The 25532-nt window shown below is 38.8% G+C and overlaps 2 protein-coding genes across 2 annotated transcripts; both read right to left on the bottom strand.

Moving 5' to 3' along the window:
- Positions 1 to 630: 630 nt before the first annotated feature.
- Positions 631 to 8443, bottom strand: sec61a1a (SEC61 translocon subunit alpha 1a). Its single transcript, XM_056253863.1, has 12 exons — positions 8285 to 8443; positions 7355 to 7422; positions 7186 to 7251; positions 6969 to 7047; positions 6301 to 6432; positions 6079 to 6188; positions 5786 to 5939; positions 5547 to 5707; positions 2465 to 2662; positions 2108 to 2299; positions 1947 to 2023; positions 631 to 1850 (listed from the first exon to the last, which is right to left on the bottom strand). The coding sequence occupies exons 1-12, from the start codon at positions 8289 to 8291 to the stop codon at positions 1664 to 1666; spliced, it is 1431 nt and encodes a 476-aa protein (XP_056109838.1). The 5' UTR covers positions 8292 to 8443; the 3' UTR covers positions 631 to 1663.
- Positions 8444 to 13632: 5189 nt separating this feature from the next.
- On the bottom strand, positions 13633 to 18986 carry ip6k2b (inositol hexakisphosphate kinase 2b). Its single transcript, XM_056253862.1, has 5 exons — positions 18456 to 18986; positions 16607 to 16820; positions 15928 to 16076; positions 15594 to 15769; positions 13633 to 15077 (listed from the first exon to the last, which is right to left on the bottom strand). Exons 1-5 carry the CDS (start codon positions 18676 to 18678, stop codon positions 14547 to 14549), a joined length of 1293 nt encoding a protein of 430 aa, XP_056109837.1. The 5' UTR covers positions 18679 to 18986; the 3' UTR covers positions 13633 to 14546.
- Positions 18987 to 25532: the final 6546 nt, after the last annotated feature.

Genomic DNA, 25532 nt, shown 5'->3' with positions numbered 1-25532 from the left:
ACCAGCAACGATCAACCGCTGCTGTCTATCCCAAAGACTTGAAAGAGACTTTGATCTATCCGTCCTCCTATCAATCTTTCACCGCATGCCGCTTTCAACCATAGACAGTAAAGCTTTCAACAACCCAGGTAGGTCGCCCAGGGGGAGGACTTCAAAAACATGACGTCATATACAGTAGACGAGGGCCCCAAATTTTTGCCTCTCAGAATGCCTGCAAAAATAGAATAAACCCATTCCTTTGAGTGCGCGTTTTTGGAAAGCATTTTACTTTACTATAATTGTTGTGAAATTTAAAAAGAGCCAATGAAACGAACAGTACTCTTAGTCTTAAATATGAATAAACAACATAAGTCACTAACACAAACTCTGAACATCCCATCAGCTTTTGCCCAAATTTCAGAAAAGGAAAAAGCCATACCATATTATACTGGAGTTCCTTAAACGTGGCAATTCTTTCAGTTAAACATAATAACTAACACAATGCAGAGGGCTTGAGAGGTGCTTTAGACATTTTACAGAAACCTGCATAATTAAATTTATTTCAAGTGCCAAAATAAATAATCTGAGCCATGTTTAATCATTAAAGGTCTATTTAGCCATTCTCACAGACACAAATGAAACAATCTCCTCTCCCAAAAAATGAGTTTTTATTGAGAATGATCAGTCTTTGCTGAATATATTTGTTCGGAACATTTCTTTTTACAGTCAGAAAAAAAAGAAAAAGGGTCTATTTTACATGGTTGCGCACTGCATTAAATGTCATATATACAGACACACAATGATACAGTAGAAATGGCTTAATTTAGAAAGTAAACAGACTTTAGGTGTAACCAGTTCTGTCTGCCAATTAAGCTCTCACTGATGTATTCTGTACAAAAGGATTCCAGCTTGTGTACACACACACACCACACAAAAAACAAACAAAACACCACACTATTGGTGCCACACTGTGTATTGCATTTCCTCTGTTGTGATACTGTCTTGTTTAGAATTGACAAGCTATTCTGCTGGCTGGAAACCAGGCACCTGTTTGGTTCTCAGACCTCTAACTATTACTAAACCATCACAATTTCTATGATTAAATATGGCATGAGTAGTTATGAGCCTAAACAATAGCTATTATGGACACAAAAAAAAGCCTGTTAGCTTCACATAAGATAGATATGACTGACAAACTGAGACAGTTTGTGTGTGTGTGGAGACAAAATTGGCAGTGTTGAGTAAATCACTCATCCAGCATTAGCAATCCTTTCTGGAAAATCCTTTTACCAGGCATAACTAGGTTCAGACAGGAAATAAAGCAAAGGGTGAATGAAGGGATTCATGGAGACTGAGGAAGGACAGACTGATGAAAAGGGAAAATTCCTGAATATTCCTAGTCAGAGCTCACAGAGTCCATCTTTACTGTCCAATCACTGAAGTTCAGCTTCATCACTGAATTTTAGAAACATTTTGCCACTTCTGACAAATAGGAGAACAAACTCGGCCTGAACTAGAGGCTAAGAACACATTCTCCCAAGACGGCACTCGTGACAGACCATTTTTAATGCTCAAATCACACCAAAAAAAAAAAAAGAAGACAACAACAATCATAAAAATGATAAAAGTGTTTTACAAGGTGTCAGCAAGTATGTGTGTGTGTGTGATTTGTCAGTGTCCTTGTTTAGAAGAGTAACGCTCCCATGCTGCCGACTTCACTCTGTTCCTTAACAAATATCTCAAAGTACTGATAGATGATGGTAACAGCCAATAGGATTCCTGTTCCAGAGCCGATGGCACCCAGGAAGTCAGCCATTACTGAAAGGCCTCCGATACACAGTCCACCAAATGCTGCAGCTGTGGGGATGTACCTGAATAACAGAAAGAGAAAGCGTGAGGTGAATGAAGGTCCTGATAATCAAGTATTTACAAGCTAAGCTTACAGAGCAAGTGTGTTTGCAGCTCACCTGTTGAGTTCATGAACCATGGAGGTCTCTCTGTGTCCCCTCATTACCATCTGCTGTTCTTTCAGCTGCTTGGCCACCTAAAACACACACACACCCCATTACAACTTCATACCAAATAATCAAATTAAGTGTTGATAAATGAACAAGCGCTAGTGACTCACATCTTTGGCAGATGATCCAGAAACTTCAATCCAGGTCTTAGAAAAGAAGGCACAGGATCCCAGCATGAATACAATGTAGATCACTGCATGGACTGGGTCATCAAGCACAGAACCAAACGACTCCGGAGGAGACAGAAAGTAACACAGACCACCTACAGGGTAGGCACGAGCCGGGCCACCAGATGATGTATCCTACAACAAAAAATAGATATGCTTTAAGGAAGGTTTTCTTTTCTATATCCAACTTGTTTTCAGACTGTTTCCTATAAACATGCTCTGGATTTGCACAATAAATATAGTGTCAAATTCAATACAAGGTACACAAAAAAAAAAAAAAGAAGCATTGGTGACACTTACAGACCAAGTTCCCAGGAGGTTGACCAGAAAGTTCCCGCTGAAGCGGGTGGAGAGCATCTGAGAGATGACGTAAAGGTTCGAAACCAGAGCAGACTGCAGGATGATGGGAATGTTGGAGGTGTAGAACAGCTTGATGGGATATGTGTTGTACTGGCCACGGTAACGTGCAGACTTGATGGGCAGGTCGACTCTGAAGCCCTGTACAAAACCATTTTAATTTTTAATTTTAAAGTACTTCAGTGGCATGATTGTGTTTATGTACAATATTACCAAAGCATTACACAAAACAATTAATGACAAGAAAAATAAATATACAATATTAAATTAACAGAAACCAATACACTTGTTAAAGGTGCTAAGTTACAAAATAAAAATAATTTAAAAAACATGCATAAATATATGAACATTTATCAAGACATAATGAACAAAAAAACATGTACATATATAGTCTTTTATTATATTCATCAAGTAGTTTTGCTGCAATTAAATCTAAACTCCATTTAGGACTGTGCAATATAGCTAAAAAAAATATCACAATATAATGTTTCATATCGTTCAGTATCGATAATTATTGAATTTTTTTATTTATTTATCCACATTATTAAGGCGAACAACAAATTATATTAGTTATAGAAGTCAAAAACAAAAATAAAATGTAAACAAAAATATCTTCTTTATGTCTTATATTAAGAAAAAAAAAAGTGTTAAAGAAACTCTTGAACTTAAAGCTGCTGTCCGTAGCTTTTTTTGGGTTAAAAATTATCCAAAATACATATTTGATAAAATACATAACCAGCCAGTGTTCAAAACTATCTGCTTGCCTTAGCTCGATGCAAAACGGTAAGCTTGTAATAATGTTTTTAATTTTAGTGGTACTGGTGGATTTCCGCGGGAGATTCGAGCATGTCTTTGCGTCATTACGTCACATCTGTACACATAAAGAAGGAGTCTCGGCTAGTATAAGCTATATTGCATGTGAGGATGTTGGAGGTGGAGATTTATAGCCTTTTCTCACAGCACTTGATATAATTAAACTTATCAATTTGATGGCGGATCCAGAAAGGTTCAAACGACGATCATCATCAGTGACAACTAGAGACTCACCCGCTGTAACATGCAAAAGACTTCGTTCGGACTTCGGAGTGGCTACAGAAAAAAAGAGACTGCAACCGGACCCATGCGAAAACAAGGATAATATCGGAAGGACATTACATGATGTAGTCACGCAATGCTGACGTTGTTAACATTAACAATTAGAGAACATAGTATAGCTACTTTACACGGTTTTGCGTGAAATGATAACTTATAAGCAATTGTTAGATTTAATCAGCGCGATTTACTGCAATGTCAGAACCAGAACAAAAGTGAATGTTTCTTACTAGTTCAGATGACATTTCCCGGTGAAAATTGTTATGTTGGTCATACTTCCAAAAAGAATAATCTGTGATTCTGAATGACAATATCCACATCGGCGCGGTGACTGACAGCTGCACACTCTCCTCAAACACTGTGTTCATCCGCGCTGCGCCGTGTCGAGGGTGTTGAAGTACAACCCACGTAAAGTTGATAATTCCGCGAATGACTGCAATTGCAGATTTCGAACAGAGATGGCGACAAAGAGGAAAAATGCCGGACTGCAGCTTTAAATAATATTACAAAGATGCACCGATTACAATTTTCTAGGCCGATTCCGATTTCCGATTTTTCAGAGTTTGACCTGCCGATACCGATTTTAGCCGATTCCGATTTCATTTTTTCTAACCACTTTACAGCACACACAAATATTTATTTTCTCTCTTTTCTTTAGTAGAACATTTTACATAGAACATTTTTGAACAGTAATCGCTATAAAATAGGACTATATAAATTACTCCTGGTGTGGGAAATTCACAAACATCTAAAGTGCAGTGTTATGGAGGAACCATTTCCTTCTTTTCACATCCAATATCCAATTAAAAAAATGTGTTTATTTCAAAAAGAAAATTCATTTTCTTTTCTGACATATACTCCAGTTCTTGTTAAAACACACCAGACATGCAAATTCTGTGCATTTTGGGCACTTTTGTGTGAAATCATATTTATTTTGTACATCAAAAGTGTGCTTTCACTTTAATTGAGCGTGAGCAGTGCAGCAAAAATACTCTGCGCCGACACACGCGCTTCACCGCTGCTCCTGCTCCCGGTGTGAATGCACTCATTGATTAATATGTACGTCAGAAATAATACGCGCTGCTCACGTTTGCGGTGTGAAACGGCCGTAATTCACAAGGTTTCTTACATGTGCGTTCCGTGTGATGCTGATGTTGCGCGATGTTAATCATGCGGCGCCCGAGTGCATTTGACCGGCGTAAAATCTTCCTACATCTTAAAACTTTTAGTTTTATAAATGGGGGTAATCTTTGAACGATGAACAAATAATGCTTTGGTAATCACATTAAAAATAACATTTAAATATGATATTATTTGAGTTTTGAAGTGCTGGAAAAACATGTGAGACGTAACGTTACTTGAAAGCATTTTACCACTCCTGCCAAACTTCTATGGTTAATGTTACAGATCTATGGACTTAAAGCCTATAACTAGTTCATTCATGGCACAATGTTTCTCCTGGTTTCCACGCCAGCGCTGTTTGATCTGTTAATAACAGAGAAATGTGAATGCTTCTCACTAGATCTTGCAGCGATGTTATTACTTCTGTGGCGAATTTAAATGCTCAAATGCTTCCTTTACTGGATGTCTTAGCGCTGTGTAGTAACAGTGTCGCTTGATCAAGATCGGCTCGCGCTGCACTGACATTGATCCGAACTGATAAAATGTCCGCGAAGCACAAAACAATGAGTAGCACAGTTTCGTTCCGCTTTCATTACGTTTGCCAATTTGATATTGGGCAACGTTGTGGTGGTTTCATTTTAATGAAAATCGAGCGCTATCGGAAATTTTTTTATATTGTTACCGACAATGGTGTACCGTCGATAAATACAGATACAGTTTTATCGCCCAGCCCTAACTCCATTATTAAATAAAAGTCTTGCATATTATGGCTCTAATTAATTTGCAACAAAACAATACAAAAAAGACTGACCTGGAAGTATATGACAACGGCAAAGACGAAGACTGTAGAGATGAGGTTCATGAGGTTGGGCAGGTTCTGTCTGTAAAAGGCCTCTCTCAGAGCCCGTACTTTATCAGTACGAGTGGCCAACAGGTGGAACAGAGCAATAATGGCTCCCTCAAACTCAGTACCTGAATATGCACAAATGGAATTCAGTCTACATCGCCAAAGAATGGTTTAAAACAAGATGCAGTGTCCTAAACTCATACCTCTGCCAGTGTTGACTGTGGTTGGGCTGAATGCCTTCCATACGATCGTCTCGCAGATGTTTGTGGCGATGAAGAGAGAGATACCAGAGCCCAAACCGTAACCTTTCTGCAGCAACTCATCCAGCAGCAGCACGATCAGACCGGCCACAAACAACTACAGGAAGAGTACATAGATTTCTTTCAGAAGTCTTTTATTAATTTACAAACTCTCTAATCACAAGCCCAAGAAAAGCCTCTCCATATGACAAATAAAACTCACGTCATTTTGTGTGTATTTGAGCATGCTTTTTTACCTGAATGATGATCAGCAGACAGATGCCAGCACCCATCTCTGAAGGGTCTCCATACATTCCAGTCATGACGTACACAATAGCCTGGCCAATGGTGATGATCATACCAAACACTGAAAAAACATTCAAATAATTGCCATTATCATCAATATAACAACTGGAATCCATAACTCAATAATATTTAACTATTTAAATGCAAAACACTAAAAATAAACAAAATCTCACGTTTCTGAGCTCCATTGAAGAGCGCTCTGTCTTTAGGCGTGTCTCCGACCTCAATGATTTTAGCTCCAGCTAGCAGCTGCATGATCAGACCAGAGGTCACAATGGGAGAGATACCCAACTCCATCAGAGTACCTGAAAAACACGGTCATTAATAAAATGGACAACCCCCAATACCTAACATCATGAGAACACCACAGAACCAACTAAACATACGTTCTATTCACAAATTATAGGTAATCATTGAGCACAGATGAAAATAGACTAAACTGCTTTTACTCAAACTTGGTAAAAGTTATTCGGTTTGGGCTCAATAAGATTTTAAATGATTTAGAATTTTTTTTATCTTCGATGCTGAAAACATGCTTCCTTTTTTTCAGGATTGTTTGAAGAATTGAAAGTTTAAAAGAACAGCATTTATTTCAAAATGGAAATCTTCTATAACATTACAAATGTCTTTACTAAAAATTGAGATCGATTTAATGCATCCTTGCTGGATAAAAATTTCTCTCTTTTGACTCAAACTTTTGAACAGCAGTGTATATTACATGCTTTAATAAACTAGCTATTAACATGACTATTAGGTGGTAGTGTAGACCAATAATATCAATGGTGAATTGAACACTGCAAACCATAAAATCATAATCTTGCATGTACAGAAACAGACTTACCTCTGTTGGAGGCCAAGATGACTCTCATCCAGTAGAATGGATCTGCTGAATCTGAAGACATGATCCCAAACAGCGGGATCTGAGAGATGGAGAAAAACAGAATATTAAATGAGCTCTTAACTTTTTTTTTTACACTGAACATATCTGGAGCACTTAAGCATTAGCAAGCCAAGTACTTATGTGCATTTTTTTTTATACATTGAGAAATCAAACTTACCTGGCAGCAAACAAGGAAGATGAACAATGTGATAGCAGTCCATAGCACCTTTTCTCTGAACTGGATCTGATTGACAAGCACAAGTATGGGTTTAAAATGCAGGTTTTTACATGCGTTATCTTATAAATAAAAAAATACCACATGCTATTTGTGGTGTACAATGTCATACCTTTCTTTCTGGTTTCTGGATTTCTGGCAAAACCGCACAAAACGGTTTTATTACCTCCAAGAACTTAACTAGAAATGGAAGAACAAGAGAAATGTTACACAAAGCATTGATTTGGTACCATCAAATTTCAATTTTATTAAATGCAACATAACATCTACTGAACCATATTCCAATATTACATATTAACACCTCATTATGAGGCGAAAATTGTTTATACTGAGACTTTCTTCCCAGAGGACAACAGTAGGGAGATGCTGTCCAATCTAAAGCGTCGTCATCATTAAACTGACAGGCTAAACTCACAGTTTCGACATTTTATACAATAATACGTAAAGTACAACAGACCTAATAACACAACGATTTCTCTGAATCTGTGTATGCGTATTCATGAAGTGCCAATTAATTATCAAGTTAAACACAATTAGATTCAATTAACCAGCATGCCTATTTGCTAGACTGGGTAATATCTGACCGCTTCCCTCTGATCTGGCAATCCAACTGAACTCTAAACAAGTTGGTATGACAATATAAGCCGTTAAATGTCCTTTAATTATATATATTTTAAGGTGTCCTTTACAATTTTGTGGTACTACAAAGCCATACAGATGTGTAAAGAAAATAGCTAACAGGCTAACACTAGCTGCCCGCTACCTTTAAATCCCCAGAAAAGCAATATACATGTAAATTCACATACGAATCACAACAAAACATAAGGAAATTGAGAAACATTTTACTTGCAGTAAAATATAGATCTAAATAAATATGAAAAAGTACACGCATCTGATACCAATCTTTCAGGTCCCAAATCAAAGAAAGCTGTCTGGCTAGCATGCTAATAATGCTAACAGAACTCGAGTGTGATATTACAGCAGAATTACATTAATTAACTCCATTAAACATACGAGAAACACTTAAAGCCCATCTACTCACTCCCCATGGTGACGGTTCCCTGAAATCACGGTCACTATCTGGAGTCCCACCGAGCTGTAAATGGATATTACAGCCCTGCCGGTGCGCTTCGCCGCCCGGGTAAGAGAGAAAGACTGAAGCGAGAGAGCTGAAGGGAGGAGAGCGCTTTAGAGACACGTCAACACTACATATACTCTACCACACGTCAGATGTACAGCGAGTTGATCTTCTGTTTCACGTCCTGTGATTTGATCAAATGGCCGCTGTGTGTCTCTTTGTAGAATAATTTCACTTCGATTTTTTAATATCTAGGGCTACAAAGTAAAGAAAACATTATAATTTTAAAAGTTAACTTAGCTACCCGTTCAAGTGGTTAGATTAGTATTTAAAGTGTTTGTTTTCATTTTGTGTAAATTAATTTTATTTAATTGAGTTACGTTTAAATAGATTGTATTCTTCAAATAATTAGTATATCATTTAGAATATTTATTGTTATGACAAAAATAAATAAAGTTTAAGAGTTATGAAGAAAGTTAAAAAGGGGGAACGCTAAACAATAAATTAAATTATCATGTACTTCCGGTTAAAAAGGCTTGCGCCTTAATGTATCCAGAGCAAATGGACGTCCACTTATGACATTTTAATTATTTTATATTGTTAAAGATACATTAGTTTTCACTTCAGCGATTCTAAAATCAAATTCTGCTCTTATATTATTGATTATATTGAAGCTGCGAGGCCAAACTGAGAGGCTATTCTCAACATTATTAACTGTCTTGTTATCTGTCTTGGTCTTGTTTTCAAAGCTGAAAACATTTATGAAGCTTAATCACCAACTCAGCAGACTTCCTTTATTATTTTTTATCCTAATTATCTTTATCCAAAATAAAAGAATAAATAAAAACAAATAACTTTCAGAGATTTTCTCAGAGCCTTCCTTATTTTCAAAGGCCAAATTGGAAGAATTCAAAGTCAGCGAATCAGTCTTATTAATGATGTTCAATTAAATCCAATCCAATCAAATCCAATTAAATTAAACGAGCAGTTTTCACTTTCGATCAGTGGTGTCGTGGAGCCATTAGTTTAAAGTTAAAATAAATTCATGTTTTTCTGTTCCACAGTTCATTTCTCTAACCAGCAGAGGGCTCCATGTATTCAGCAAAATAGATGCTTGTCTATGGCTAGTATTTTTTGTCATTTTTCTGGCGTATACACTGTCACTCACTGAGTACCACATTGCAAGAGTTGGATAGACCATGGTAATTCAAAAACAAGACGTGTTGTGGATATCATTGGTGTTGGTGTTTTGATGGGGAATTGATCCTAATACAACCTAATACAATGCAAATAGCTACATACTATAGTACACACACACACACACACACACACACACACACTGCTGAACAGTGGACAGTGTCTATTGTGTTTACGTAACTAAATTTGCCCTTATAGGACAGCATCACAAGGTATCTCTGTAATTTCGGTATCCCTCTTCCCTTTATTTCTTCTTTCACACAATCAGACTTAGATCTTCACATTCCACAATCACAATTTAACCTACCAGACAATATCAGACTTTATTTGGTCAGACCTACTGTCTTAAAATGTCAAAGGTCACTGATGTTGTCAAAATTATAGTCTCAGTCTTATCCATGGCAGGCAGGCTTTCGTGGTTTTTATAACCTGTTACATGCATTTGTGAATATGAATGTTGTTTTCAATATAAGAGAGCACGGATAATAAAAGTGTTAAAAGAAACAAACTAGAGACAGTCTGAGTACTGAGACCAGAGTTAATATCAGGTCACTCTCAGCCTATGCGACAATAATGAGAACGCTGCGTCAACAAAAATGCTTATGATAAACGGTTATCTCTCATTCTGTAATTGACTCTCTTATCCATCCCATAACACATTACAGTAAGGGCCTGTGTGAGACACAATAAACTGTCCAAAAATTATGTAAGACATTGATTTAAAAACAGACAAGACAATAGTTTATTCTTATCACATTATTCCAATCATAAGCCAGTTTTGATGTTTAATATTTTGTGTCAATATAAGTCACCTCACTTAAATGGGACACTTTCCAAATGAATGGACTTATGAATGATTTTACATACGATTTACTCAAATTTCCATATAAGTCTCACTTTCTTTTTAAGGAATGTGTGGCGTGTGGTGGTCACACCCTTTTCTTTTCCATCTTGTGTGTGTTATACAGAGAGGGAATGGGTGTAACCACCACACACCACATGCCAACACAACCATGCTATTCTCAGAAGGATTTCCAGTTTGGATTTCACCATACTCCATGTCTCCTCAGATAAGTGGGAAGGCTGTGATGTCAAGGGGGTTTTGATGACCAGTGATGACAGTGTCATGTTAGAGGCAGTTGGATCATAGGATCCTGTAACCACCTACACACATTGTAACCTAGTGCATTGTAAATGATCCACATGAGACAGGTTAACACGGTAACGATTTTGTTTTAAAAAAAGCACAAAGCAGAACCAAATGCCGCAGCATATATTCACCTCCGTCTTTCTCCCACAAATGCAAGGCTCAGGGAAACCCAAACATGGCTCTTAAAGTAACACACACCCAGACCATTACAAGCAACCTTTACATATATTCATGTATAAACACAAACCAAGAAGATTCTGGAAAACACAAAAGTAGGCTACTCGATCCCATGTGTCAGTTTCTTTTGGAGCCTGTTTTAAAATAAAAACAAACAAACATGAGATAAAACTTCAGAAGGAGACCCTAATTGTCCTTTACTACCAGTTCTACTGGGAACATCGGTAGTAAACAGATTTGGATTATACCAGATTATTCCAGATTATGGGCCGCCATCGCCTCTGTTGTTACATGACACACACATAGCCGTCAGCTCTCTGTGGGACTTGCTGTGTGTGATGATTCATTAGTGGAACATTTGGACGTCATTTTGAGATTGTAAATTGTGTTAGTCATAGATCAAAACTATTAAGTCACCATTTCATTTGAATAGTGTAGAACTTCATTTATGGCAAAAGGGTAAAGAATCAGTTCTGCACATTATGAAAGTTATCATACACAGCCCTAAATACCCCTTAATCTCAAACAGACTAATTGAGTTCATCAGAACAAAATAAGAGAAATTATAAAATAAGAGAATATTTGCTATGGTCATCTCATCTGAAACATCAGGGATTGAAAAAACAGCCCAACAACAATGAAAAAACATACTAATATGTATGTATGTGTGTTCTCTGCTCTGTTGGTGATGTTGTTGTCCATAATGTTTGTCAGCAGTATAATGAACTTTGCCCAGAACTGAATGTTCATCTTCACAGTCAGATTAAATAACTCTCTCTTTTGCTCTATTCTCCCTTCCTTCTTACCCCAAAGCCAATACCTCTGTCTCCCTCCCATTTTATTTGTCACTCTAATGCTATTATTCATTCTGTCTTTATGCATCTTTATTATTTTATTCAAATTAGTGGAACGGGTATAGACAATAAACACCTGACTGCTGTCCTGTGTTCTGTTTAATCATTACATCAGAGTGTCCAGCTAAATGTCCTGTGAATAAAGTGCTTACACACATTCTTAAAGTCTTAGTACCAAAGTACATATAAGGAACAAGTTAAAAATACAACCTTATCTGGGACACAGACAATGGGAGTTTGTAGTACAGAAGTTTAGCTTACAGTTTAAGTGCTTCACTATTCCTGTGGCCTTGTTGATAAGGATGGACAAGGCAATTAAGTAGATAATCAGATAATGAACATATTGTGTAAGCATTCCGGTAGCACATAATATACATATTTTGCTACATATGTGTGTATGTACTAGTGTATATATATATATATACATACATATGTACACATATAGAGCACTCTATGCACATTAGTATTACATAACAGGGAAGATATGGCCTATATTAACATTATGGCCTATATATAGTCTATTTCTGCTTTTTTTCAGTTTATGCCCCAAAAACATTTGTGGGTTTTTGGGCCAAGTATCTTTTTTTTCCCGTTCACTTTATGGATCTAGCTCCATAGTAATCCATCATTATTACAAACATGCTCACAGCAACAGATGAGAAGGGATGTCATGGGAGCTGTAAAAAAAAAAAAAAAAAAAAAATCATGCAGACAGCACACAAATGTTCAAAATAAATCTAACCACTTTAGTCACAGCCAACATAACATTACACTCAAATGTCAGCAATTACAACTAGACTAAATTAAGCTGGAAGTGCATAATTACCATAACTCAGGAGTTTGAAGACAGAGGTTTTCAATTACATTTCTGTGGAGAAAAATGTATATACACAAATGTGGAGAAAAGCTAAACTATTTAAGGCATTCAAAGTAATCTGAGTAATCAGATGTTTCCTGTTTCGAGGGAAAAATGTAGCAATCATGACGTAGCAGTTCTTTGTTTTTTGTTTTAATCCATGCTCTGTTTTGGATGACTCTTGTACAACAACATTCCATGTATATTTTCCACTTAGTGTTTGTTACCTGGCAATAGTTTCGGTTTTAAACGAATTACTCTCTTCCAGACGGGCATTCACATGCTGACCTGATTAGAAATGTGGCGATGGTGTTTCCCATTCACGAGTAGTTTTCCGGCATTTAGAATGTAATCCAGAGCTTTACTCAGGAATGTGAGGGCTAGAACAGCTGAGACAGTCTCAGACTGCGCCAAGGCCACAAGAGGACACACATACTGTATATGGTGAATGCACCAAAACACAATATCTACTAACGTATTCCACAAAATCCTTACTCAAGGGAGGTGACATGAGGAAACGAACAAACAGTTTGCATGTATGCAGTTCTAATATGCGTTTCCTCATGTCCCCCAGCTCAAATCCCCCCTCACTCCTGCGCACACACGCACAAATAGCAGGCTTAGAGAGTGCTTGCGGAAAGCTTTTAGTGAAAGGTTTAGCAAACCGGTATTATGCCTATAAAGCAGCAGTGAGTTGTACATCTGATGTCTGAATCCAGTGCTTTCTGTCAAATGAAAGTGATGTTGCTTATTTGTGGTTTAAAAAGCCTTTCACTTCGTTATATTTCATATCAATAGCAACGGCCTATATTTGAACCATGTTCCCTAACCAGGGTCTGAGCCTGCTGTACAAATACATTGCCATTTACACAAGTCTTTGACAAAATTTATTCTGCCTTTGGAGGACTTGCTGCTTGGCCAATTGTTTCAAGTAAACAAACATTTGCGCTAACCAGAGAGCTAATATTAGTTGGCTTTTGGTACTTTGTAGTTGTTTTATTGAGACAAGTCAAAGGGATATGTCATAATCTTATTTTGTACAAAACAAACACACAGAGAAATAATAGGCTTCAAAATGTACCACAACAAAACAGATTTCTCTTTATTTTGTTTCATGATGTCAAAACAGAGAAAACCATGACATAAAAATCATTTATCTACCTATATCACTTACAACATACGGTAGAACTAAAGGATGGAATGTCACATTTCCATTCACGTTTGATAGAAATATTCTTATAAATAAATAGGGCTCTCTTTAAAGTCTCTGGAGTGAGGATGCTAATCTTCAACACATGGCTATGGAATGAAGAGGATCCAAGACACTGAGATATATTAATATGTCCAAGAGAAAAAGTCTTTTATGATCCGGAATGTGGAAAGGACTATGCAAATTCCCTTTCCCACAAACCCATCATTCCCTACAAGCACAGAGTAAGTCTCTTCCCTTGAGTCCTGCAGGTTAGTGTTTCTAAAGCACCTTCATGTATGTTGCTAAGTTGTTTCTCATTACAATTTATGATTGTGCTACAGTTGCTACAAACACACCTCTCTTCAAAGGTGTGTAGAACATAAGTTTTTGCAAATGTCTTTGTATAAACCGCTCTTTTAATGCAAGCATCAGCTTTTTGTCTCTTATCTTTCATAGATGAAGGAACAGATAAAGATACAGGAGCAGATGAGATGTCACAGAAACTCATCTAATGCCGCCCATCTGCGATTCAGGGCAAGCAGAAACTACAGGCGTGGAGAGGGACCGCACTCCATCGCCGCAGCGAGAAATGACAAAACAGTTTAGTCCGTTCAGCTCCTGAAGGATTCCAGGAATTCAGGATTTTCCTTTGACCCTTGCCTACGTAACTGCTCCCCGCTAAGGCTTTGAAAAAGCAGAGCGGGGCGAGCTAAGCGTGAACTTTAACCCCTGATGGCATGTTCAGGGTGCCCACGGTAAGCATGGCATGGCAGATGCACGGTAAGATGTCGCACAAGCGCTTAGTCATTGCTGTGCTCCTCAAGCTGTGACAGAATGCTGATGAGATTCTGCAGGCCGAAGATGTAGCCGCTATCTCCACCCTCATGAACGATGCCATCCTCTCCGTAATCACGGCACGTTGTGTGGGCGAAATCGATCATTCGAACATCCACCGTTGGAGAAATGCCGCTGGAGTGATCGTGACGCCCTCCGTAGGCTCCCTCTTCGTCATCATCGTCATCATCTTCATCATCGTCCTCCTCATCTTCCTCCTCTCCTCCACGAGAGGGGCGTGATCTAGATGGTGCAGGTGGTGGAGCCCCGTCGTAGATGACGAGAAGAGAGGAGGAGAAGAAACGATAGCTCTCGCAGGCCTCCAGCACCGCTCTCATTTCTCTTAGTCTTTGCAAGACTGGGGTCAGAAGTTCTCTGCGGAAAACTCGGCCGTCACTGAAGAACTGGCACAGAGCCTCTTTGAACCCGGCCAGACTCAACTTACGCCCGTGATACTTATTCATGAATATCAGCTGCCCCGTAGCGTTGTGATACACCTATTAAGAGAAACACAGATCAGAATTAGACTTAGGGTTTTACTACTAATCACTAAAATATTAAAAAGAACACATTGCATTAATAAGATATAATCAGGGGTGCACATAACTGGTGGGAATGCGTGAAAAAAAGCGATGCACAGCAGAAAACGTGGAGGGAAGCCAGTCATTACAAAATAAACTCTGATGGGGTGATTAGGACCATTAGGTTTTGCATCACCCCGAAAATGTTTACTTGGCGACAGGACATTTTCATTCTCACATTACACAGCTGACTTGAAATAATTTTATAATGTGAAAAAAGACCAAAGAGTGATTCTAGAAACTAGGGATCCCTACTTGCACTACTCCCTTGCATCCCTACTACGACCATTAAACCAGCATGGCTATATACAAAATCAGTTGCCTGAACAACAGTGAATTATACAGTTTAAAAATGACTACATATTTTGTGTATACCTCAAAACATTTTTGGTGTGCACATGTATATAGACTATTTAGAAGATGTGTAATTACCTGCATGCCACAGAGGCGTACTCCAATAGAAGAGGAAGTGCTTTGTTGGCATTTACGAATCTGATTTGCTTTCTTTTCTTCAGAGGCATCGTCCCCATGCTGACGTGTTCCCATTTTCAGATCGAGAACGCATGGAACCCGGTACCGCCATGTTAGATTCTCCAGCAGAATAAATTCTAAGAGGGGTCAGGAGTCAAGGAGGAAATACTACAACACGGTTGAATGTCTGATTGTATGAATGTGTTTGCATGTCGTATGATAAGATTTTGTGCTGGTATTCTTTTCTAATCATTATTCAGTGGTAATTTGTGTGTTCACTTGTTAAAAAGGATACTGTGCTGGTTTCTGTGTTTGGAGTTCTCCTTCATCCTCTGTAGATGTTGCTGATGACATTGAAGACTCCAAGGGTTGTGTTTGATCTGAGGAACCACGTTTCCTTTTTCCAGGCTGAAGTACAATACCTCTGCCTTATCATCCCGATTACTGCAGAGATCAGAGGAGAAAGGGTTAACAAATTATAATCCTCATGCGTTTTTGTGTGTACTTAAACATTGAATTACATGTTAAGGATGTACTGTACATACAACAAACACAATTGTTTAAAAGCTGTTTTTAAAAGAAGTCTCTTATGCTCACCAAGACTATTTATTTAATCAAAAATAATTTTAAAACTGTAATATTGTGAAATATTACAATTTAAAATAACTGTTTTCTATTTCAATATACGTTAAAATGTAATTTATTCCTATGATGGCAAAGCTGAATTTTCAGCAGCCATTACTCTAGTATTCGGTCACATTATCCTAATATCCAAGAAAACATTTCATGTTCAAAACATTTGTACTGCTTAATATTATTCTTTGAATCAGTGATATTTTTTTCAGGATTCTTTGAAGAATAGAAAGTTCAAAAGAACAGCATTTATTCTAAATATACATTTTTGTAACAATGTACAGTTGTATTTTTAAAAATCATACTGATCCCAGATTTTTGAGTCATGTGCCCTCCCTCACCTTTTGCCCTTCTCCTCTTTGCGACTCTGTCTGGCTCTTTCGTCCGGGAGCAGGCCTGATGGTTTTTTCTTCCCCCACTTAACAAGCTTATTCTTGGGCTCGCACTCAGGAGAGGGCTCCTTGTTTTCCAAATCAGCTGGATCACTGAGAAGCGGGTATGCTATCAAACACAGATTCCCCTCCTCATCTTCCTCAAAACTCACTGACACCACACCTGAAGAGAGCACGAGGGAAAGAAAGAGAAAAAGAGAGATGATGAGTACATTGGATGTTGCGTTGACACAAACAACATATGATTCAAATATGATGAATCATATGATGATTAAAAAAGTGTAGTTCTTACCCAATCCGGCTTAAACTGTACTTTAATATGCATAAAACAAAATAAAAGCAAGGGTTTGAGAAGAGAATGTAATTGTGTACATAGTGAATATTCAACACTGTCATGAAAATGTAAGACTGCAGGAGTGTTTTGCATGCCTTCTAGTGCTAAGCAAAAAAAGACACACAAAAAACACAGGAGGCGAGAAGGTACAATTCAATGAGCTTTTTTATTACGACTCATTGGACAAACCATCTGCAGGATTCCCACATCAGATATCAAATACAGATAAGAAGCAGATAAGAAGTTTTACAGAAAATGTATCATTGAAATTTACAAACAGCAACAAATTGGAAAACTGTTTTGATACATTTGGAATACAGATCAATACATAAAATACAAAAATATACATATACAAAGTAGCATGTGGCCTAAGACATGATTTAAGCTGGTATCTCACGATAACCATAGATGGAACAAAGCGTCACAAGAGGATTATGGGTAACTGAGTGGGGTAGGGGGTACACACAGAGAAAGAAAGAGAACAGCAAAATCTTTTTAACATTGAATGGCATAAGCATTAAATCAAATCATTTTGATCACAAAACAGAAGCTTTAACTGCTGTAACCTGTCTGTGGTGTTTGTGTGCAAGTATATGTGATGGAGCCTGCCAGGCACTAGGACCCTGCAGCCTCTCAACCTCTGCAGTCATGGTAGAACAATGACATCAATAGCAGTGATGTCACGTCTCTGCACCAACGCTCATTCACACTTTGGTCTATACTTGCTGAGTCAGAGTACATGTGTGTTTAGTCTCTCTTTGATGTGTTAGGCTTTATGGTGAGCAAGACATTTTTTTAAATCATATTTGAGCCTTATATTTGCGTCTAAGAGAATGCAAGTATGCTCAAGCATGTGAGAGTGTGCACATACTTTCCTATATGTCATATCCTCTCTGCCTGACAGCTTTTTTTAGCCCTACATCGCTGCCCAGTCAAAGACACCGCCAAATACACTGCGAGAGATGCCAGAGTGTCTGTGTGGGTGAGTATGTTTAAATATACCAGACTAAAAAAACTGAACATGATATTCCATCTGATGCCATGAGCATAAATCTGAGTGTCAAAAAGTGAGTGTTTTTGTGTGTTCTTGTGGCATAACTCAATCTACCATTTCAATCCATTACATTTTTAAATGTATCAATCTGTCTGTCTATCTATGGCAATTTAAATGTCATTTCAAATAAAAACTCCAGGGCCATCCAATCAGTTACAGCATATGAAAGTCTGTGTGGCCTTGTTATAGGAGTCACGCAGAACTGTTGGAATTAAGTCAGTGTAACTTATTCAAATTCTTCACAACGATGATTTAAAGCACTTGTTATTCAAATTTATGCACAGATAGAGCGAAATAGAAAGCAAGATAGAGCAAAATAGAAAGCAAGATAGAGAAAGGAAGACTATGCCACACAATAGGACATAAACAAGATGTGCCTGATTGGCTGTAATGATCAAGTGCCCACTTACCTTTGTACTGTGGTGTGAATTTGCGGATCTCTGGTGGCAGGCTCTTGTAAAACTGGTGTTCTCTAGGTATTAGTGGTTTACAGATAGTCTGTTCCCCAAACCGCAGTACACAAGAGTGACCGCCAACTTGATGGACAAACGGTTCCAACATCACCCCTCCCTTCATTTCTCCTTTCCCTGGGTATCTACACCCCTCCATCAGGGCTTCTAAAGCCGGACTCATCTTCCGTACACATCCGTCTCTCTCAGGCTGATCTATGCTGTCTATCGGTTTTGCTTTCTTTCTTTTCCTTCTCTGTTGTTCCCGTTTCCCTGGTGGCAGTTCAGGCACAAAAGGCTTAGAAAACCAAAAGAAGACAGAGAAAAAGAAAGATATTCCTGTTTTTTTCTGTTAAAGGAATATGGAAATTGTAATCCAGGAGGACATACAATACAATAATGTTTTTTTTAAACGCGTAGCAGTGTTGTTTGACACCGAGGATAGAATGTGAGAGTGCGTCTGTCCCCGTCTCTTCTGTAACTGAGAGATTTGTTCAAGGCAGGCAAGAAAATATCACAACAGGTCACATGGTTCCACCCCCTCCTGAAACTCAGCCAATCAGAGCACAGCAGCTGTTGTCGGGTGGGAAGTGAGAAAGGGGAAACTGAACAAACAAAGGGAAAGGAAAGAGAGTGTATGAGAGAGATAAAGGTGGGGGGTTGGTGTTAAAGACCAAAACAAAGAGATATGAGGAACAAGGAAAGGAAAGAGAAAGTACACTGTCGTTCTCAGCTATTTTCTCCTGCATGACTAGGAAGCTGAGAAACAGTAGAAACATGGAAAATGACAATATAACTAGAAATTTGTATTTACAATGGACATTGATGGGGAGGCAATGAGGCATGCCACTAGTCTTCAGAATAGTGGTTAATCAAAACAGTTTTCTTAATGAGCGATTCATAAAATGTTACTTTTGGTTCCCTTAAAGGGATAGTTCGGTCAAAAATGATATTTAACACATGCATTACTCACCCTCAAGCCGTTCGAGATGCATATGTCAATCTTGTTTCAGACGAACACATTTTCAGTTATTTTAGAAAATGTCTTAGACCCTTCAGTGGATATAATGTGAAGCAATGGGGTCCACCTCCTTCAAGTCCCAAAATGTGCATACATCCTTCACAAAAGTAATCCATCCGGCTCCAGGGGGATAAACGAAGGCCTTCTGAAGGTAATCCGTGCGGTTTTGTAGTAAAAATATACATGTTTAAAACTTTATAAATGAAAATATCTGACTTCCGGCAACGATCGACGCGCGTTCACGGGTGATGGAAGTCGGCGTACGAGGTAGGACCTAGCGTAGGAACCATAGACAGTAAAAGAAATGGACACAGCGACCCCGTTGATTTCAACGGAGAGAGTTGAAGCCATAGACAGTAAAAGAAATGGACACAGCGACCCCATAGACTTCAACGGAGAAAAGAGAAGTCAATTAGAAGCACTCACTTCCTGATTGCCAAGCGTACTGCGCAGGCTCAAACTGAGCTTGACGCCGTAGATGTGACGTGGGGAACTTGTACGTCTTCTAGTAGCTGTGCCAAGAGGAATCTGAATCATTCCCTTCCGAATCTTGCAGAGCCGGAGTTCGTGAGTATTAGCTGTCCATGAGCTAGCAGCAGGAGCAACTTTATGACACTCTATGGGCTTCTCCCTTGACTTTATGCCTCCACGTCCCCCCGATTGCGCGCGAGCGTCTACTTCTGTCTGTACGGTAATTTCTCTACTGTGCGACAGAGAGTCGCGTGTTATGACGCAATCGTTAGCCTATTTTTACAAAAACGGCTTCTACGGGGCCATAACGTAAGATACAAGGTAATGGAGCGTTTTATACATTGTCGTGTTTCTTAAAAAATAAACAATGGACAAATGGAGTCTTTAAACGCATCAGATGTAAAGTTATTCGCTGTCAAAGTGACGCAAAAATGAATGGGAGTCAATGGGATGCTAACAGCAGGTGAAGGCTTGTTAGCCAATGGCGGCCCCCGGGGAGATTTCAGTTTCCGGCTGGTGGATTACCCCCTTGGTTGAAGCCCAACATGGGCACTCACTTCCTGATAGCCAAGCGTTCTGCGCAGGCTCAAACTGAGCTTGACAACGTAGTTGTCACGTGAGCAACCGTTCTGACCTTCTAGTAGCTGTGCCGGGACAAATCTGAATTGAAATCTGAAACAAATCTGTTGTTGAAATATTTTGTCCCGTTGCTTTTATGAACTCTCTATCTATGGGCTTCTCCCTTGACTTTATGCCTCCATGTCCACCCGATTGCATCATAGACAGTAAACGATTGCCTACAAGCTTCTACTTCTGTCTATACGGTAATTTCTCTACTGTGCGACAGAGCGTTCCGTAGTTATGACGCAATCGTTAGCCTATTTTTACAAGAATGTAGTCTGGGTTTCCCCATGCTGCCTTCCCGCAGCGCGATTTTATTCACGCTGAAAGGCAGTCTGGATACCATGGACCAAACTTTCGCCTCATTTAGGGAACCAATCACAGAACGGGGAGGGAGCAGCAAGACGATGACGCGTCTATGCGACACACCGATTGCAGTTTGTTTATACCTATGGATCAAACATGGCAGTAGACGCGAAGTTACCTTTCGATGCAGCCTTATGGCCGTTTCACACACAGATTTCACACCGCAAGCGTGAGCGGCATTTGAGCAGCTCGTCAGCGTATAACTACATCGTCACTGCAGCTGTAGACGCGCGAGAGTATTCACACTGGAAGCCTTTGTACAGTGTCACAGCAGCGGCTCCAAAGCTACATATCGTTAGCCTCATAGCATAATTGCCTAAGTCATTTTGTGTTTTTTCTTGTTTTCCAAAGACATTGAAATATGACTTCGGCATTATATATAAGCGAGTAATTCTTTACAAAGACAACTATTTGTTTTTAGAAGTTGGTCATTTTATAACATTGATAGTTTTGAAAGTTTGTAATGGGGAGGTGTACAACATTCGCATACAAGTTAAATGTAATACAACAAATCAACCCAGAAAATGGCTCCAATCTTTTAGTTTCAGTCATACTTTCGTTTCGATGTTTACAAGACTGCAACTCCGCGGATAAAAAACAAAACACAAATAAACCACACACTCGGGTTTGATTTGGGTTGTGCTAGCCTGTAGTTGTCTGTGTGTTAACGTTACATGAACTAAAAGAACGTTTATATATAATAATTTCTGGCTAGTTTACTTTAGTTTTTATATATATATATAATACACAACTTTCACCCAAATTGAATAATTAAAAACAAGTTTTTACCGGGTAGCCTAAATCTTCTATAAATATTTTAGAGTCTTTATTTTCTTTTATTTGCCTAGCCTACTCAAGTTCTTGTTAAAACTCACTAGACATGCTAATTCTGTGCATTTTGGGCACTTTTTGTGTGAAATCATTTTTATTTTTGTCCATCAAAAGTGTGCTTTCACTTAATTTAGCGTGAGCAATGCAGCAAAAAACAGATTCGAAACCCCCGCTTCACTGCTGCTCACGCACCGCTCCTGCTCGACGCTCACGCGCTGCTCCCGGTGTGAATGCACTCATTGATTAACATGCACGCCGAAAAAAATACGCGCCGCTCACGCATGCGGTGTGAAACGGCCGTTAGATACACGCCATCGTGTAGGGCAGGCTACACATAAATCTCTGACCCATCGGCCATCGTCGTCTCCCTCGTCTAATTTCTGTCGCTCTACATACGTCATCTGGTATAATTGAAACGATTAACTATGAGCTACGTACAGGCGCATTTTGATAGACATTCTTAGCACCCAATAAACGGCTCTGGGCATTCGTAAACCACGCCTCAAATACGAGAAAATGAACATGTGGTTCCCAGACCCAAGTCTCAACGAGAATTGGGTCTGGCGTTAGCCAGGCTAACAAGAATGGCTTCTATGGGGCCATAACGTAAGATACAAAGTAATGGAGCCTTTTATACATTGTCGTGTTTCTTTAGAAATAAATAATGGACAAATGGAGTCTTTGGACGCCTCAGATGTAAAGTTATTCGCTGTCAAAGTGACGCCAAAATGAATGGGAGTCAATGGGATGCTAACAGCAGGTGATAGCCAGCAACAATGGCGGCCCCCGGAGGCAGCTTCAACTTCCGGCTGATGGATTACCCCCTTGGTAGGAACCGTCGTGACGTAGAACGAACGCGCCTGCGCAGCCAGAGAGCAGAGCAAAACAACGTCTACGTCACGACGGTTCCTACGCTACGTCCTACCTCGTACGCCGACTACCTCGTACGCCAACGCGCGTCGATCGTTGCCGGAAGTCAGATATTTTCATTTATAAAGTTTTAAATATGTATATTTTTACGACAAAACCGCACGGATTACCCTCAGAAGGCCTTCGTTTATCCCCCTGGAACCGGATGGATTACTTTTGTGAAGGATGTATGCACATTTTGGGACTTGAAGGAGGTGGACCCCATTGCTTCACATTATATCCACTGAAGGGTCTAAGACATTTTCTAAAATAACTGAAACAAGATTGACATATGCATCTCGAACGGCTTGAGGGTGAGTAATGCATGTGTTAAATATCATTTTTGGCCGAAGTATCCCTTTAATCTTGAGTATTTTAGTTACATCCTTGGAATTCACAATGTTTTAAAGCTTAAAGCCCAAAGCATTCAGTTTGTAAGTGTACGCTAAGGTGTGCTTACATTGTGTCGGACATAATTTATCATTTCTATCATGACAACTTTCGGAAAATTTTTAGCATGGTAATGGATATGACAATGTTAATGTATTTGGTATTGGCGGAATAGATCTGCTATGCTGCTACTGCTGAATTGTTGCTGCTGTTGATTGTTGCGGTTATTGTACATTATTACTGCTGCAGAGCAAGTACAGGAACTTGCTACTGCCAATACATACGCCAATACGCTGCTGTGAGTATGTAAGACATACTGCTGCTGCCCAAATGGCATATATCAATTACCCATATCAGATCTATACAGGTGGAGGTGGGGGAAGGTGGAGGGTGCTACAAACTGCTATAGTGAATGCTAACCAGCCATTTAAATGATGAGCAGCAACCTCATTGGCTACAGATGCGACATGAACCAATCAGCTGTGCCAAGTAGTTAACGCTGTAAATATCATCAGCTTGCGTTAAGGACCCACCAGCCTGCGCCATTTAGAGTTTCATGACAGAACTAGGCATATATATCATCATCATCATCATCAACATTTATTTCCAGACTCTTGGTCCATTCAGAAGGCACAGACATAACAGGCAACATACATAAAAACGGATACATATACAAAAGAGATAAAAAAAGATAAAAAGATAAAATATATATATTATATATCAGAATATCAGAATAGTACAAGTACAGCACACTATCTGCGCTAATCTGTATGCTCAATCAGCTTCTTTTTTTTTTACACTAAATAGTTTGCCCACAAGGTGACAACACTAGCCCAAACCATTAAATAAACAAAGGACATGGAACAGCAAACTACAACACCTATGTAGTATGTGAGGTTGTATGTAAGAGGATTCTGGAGAAAAATAGCACAGACACTGGACAAGGATTAATCTTTATAGTGTGCATGTTTTGACTGCCTGTGAGCTTTATTGTATTCATATGCTAAGTGCTCACATGAAAACTGAAGTAGACTTTGGGCTTAAGTTAAGAGAGCAAAAATAGAGACTTAAAAAATCCTGAACAGTGCTTCTATTGGTTAGACAAACAGATAGTCCCACCCCAAACTCACACCATTGGTTGATTCAACAAATATGTTAGCTACAGAATAGTCAAATTGCACCATGCCAGTCAAGTCTTCATTTCTATGTCCAGGTATACATGACACAATGCAAAATGCTATATTTGAAAAATAAAATACAGGTTGCACATGTCCTTTATCTCTCGGGTCAAGCGCACAAAGCTGAGGCCAACTGTAGTGTGATTAACGTACACATGCTGGACAAAGTTGCATTCTTGTTCTCACATGTTATCTATGTCTGTTAGTCTGACTTGCAAAAATCAAACTGGTACGATTTCAGTAAGACATTAAAAATACAAATTATTGTTTTAGTCTGACTGAAATTGAATTTTCAAAGTGCATGTGAACACGCTTAATGTCGGTTTTATGTAATGTTTTGATCGCACACACACACAATACAATTCTCGCTAAAGTCACTCGATAATAAATCTAAGCCTAGAAGTGAGCAATACTGTAATTCAGTTTAAAAATGAGACAGCAGGCAAGGCTGACGCACATGGTTACATAAACACGCACATACAAACACATTAAATGATCCCTGAGGCCCTGGGACAACAATGGGACAACTGGACAACGAGACAACCATGCCTTTGCACACAAACCTCTGTGGACACAAATACAATGTAATCTTCCCTGTGCTACATCCCCAGACTGGGATTTGTGTGCGTGATCAATGACCACTGGGTGAAGACTCAATCCTAATCCAGAGCCATAGACACAGATTATAATCTGTTCATCTAGAAGCAATCGTTGGGTGAATACAAAATCATAAACGCTGATCTAGACTTTTAGGAAAAATCATTTTAATCACATACTTCCCTTTAAAGTTTCACATGCTTTCACATAAATCTTGCCTCAAAAAACCCTCACATAATCTGGGGTATATATTAAAACAGATTATCTATTGTTATTTTTCTATATAAATCCTCAATGCCACTAATCTGCATTAAAAATACATATTATAACTGCCATCAATCATTACTTTAGTTTTAAAAATAATCCTCTTTGATTCACAAAGTTTGTTCAGTTTCTTTCATCGCAATGAGCTACTAGAGGTCTGTCGCCAGACCTGAACCCGACAGGATTGGACAAAGTACTACTCTGTCTCGGTCAAGGCTTGAGATGGGTTTGGGTTTGTATTGGATTTTCTTTATTAAAAAAACATAAAAATTCTTGCATTTTGACAAGCACTGCATAGAAGTAACCTGTCTGAGAGGGGGAGATGAGACCACCATTTCCCCACTCCACTAAAACGCTTTGTAATAACTTTTAGATTTCTCTCTATTAGAA

The sequence above is a fragment of the Rhinichthys klamathensis genome, unplaced genomic scaffold (genome assembly GCF_029890125.1).
Source record: "Rhinichthys klamathensis goyatoka isolate OS25496 unplaced genomic scaffold, OSU_Roscu_1.1 h1tg000109l_1, whole genome shotgun sequence".
In the NCBI taxonomy this organism is placed as follows: Eukaryota; Metazoa; Chordata; class Actinopteri; order Cypriniformes; family Leuciscidae; genus Rhinichthys; species Rhinichthys klamathensis.
This window is presented reverse-complemented; position numbering and strand designations above follow the sequence as displayed.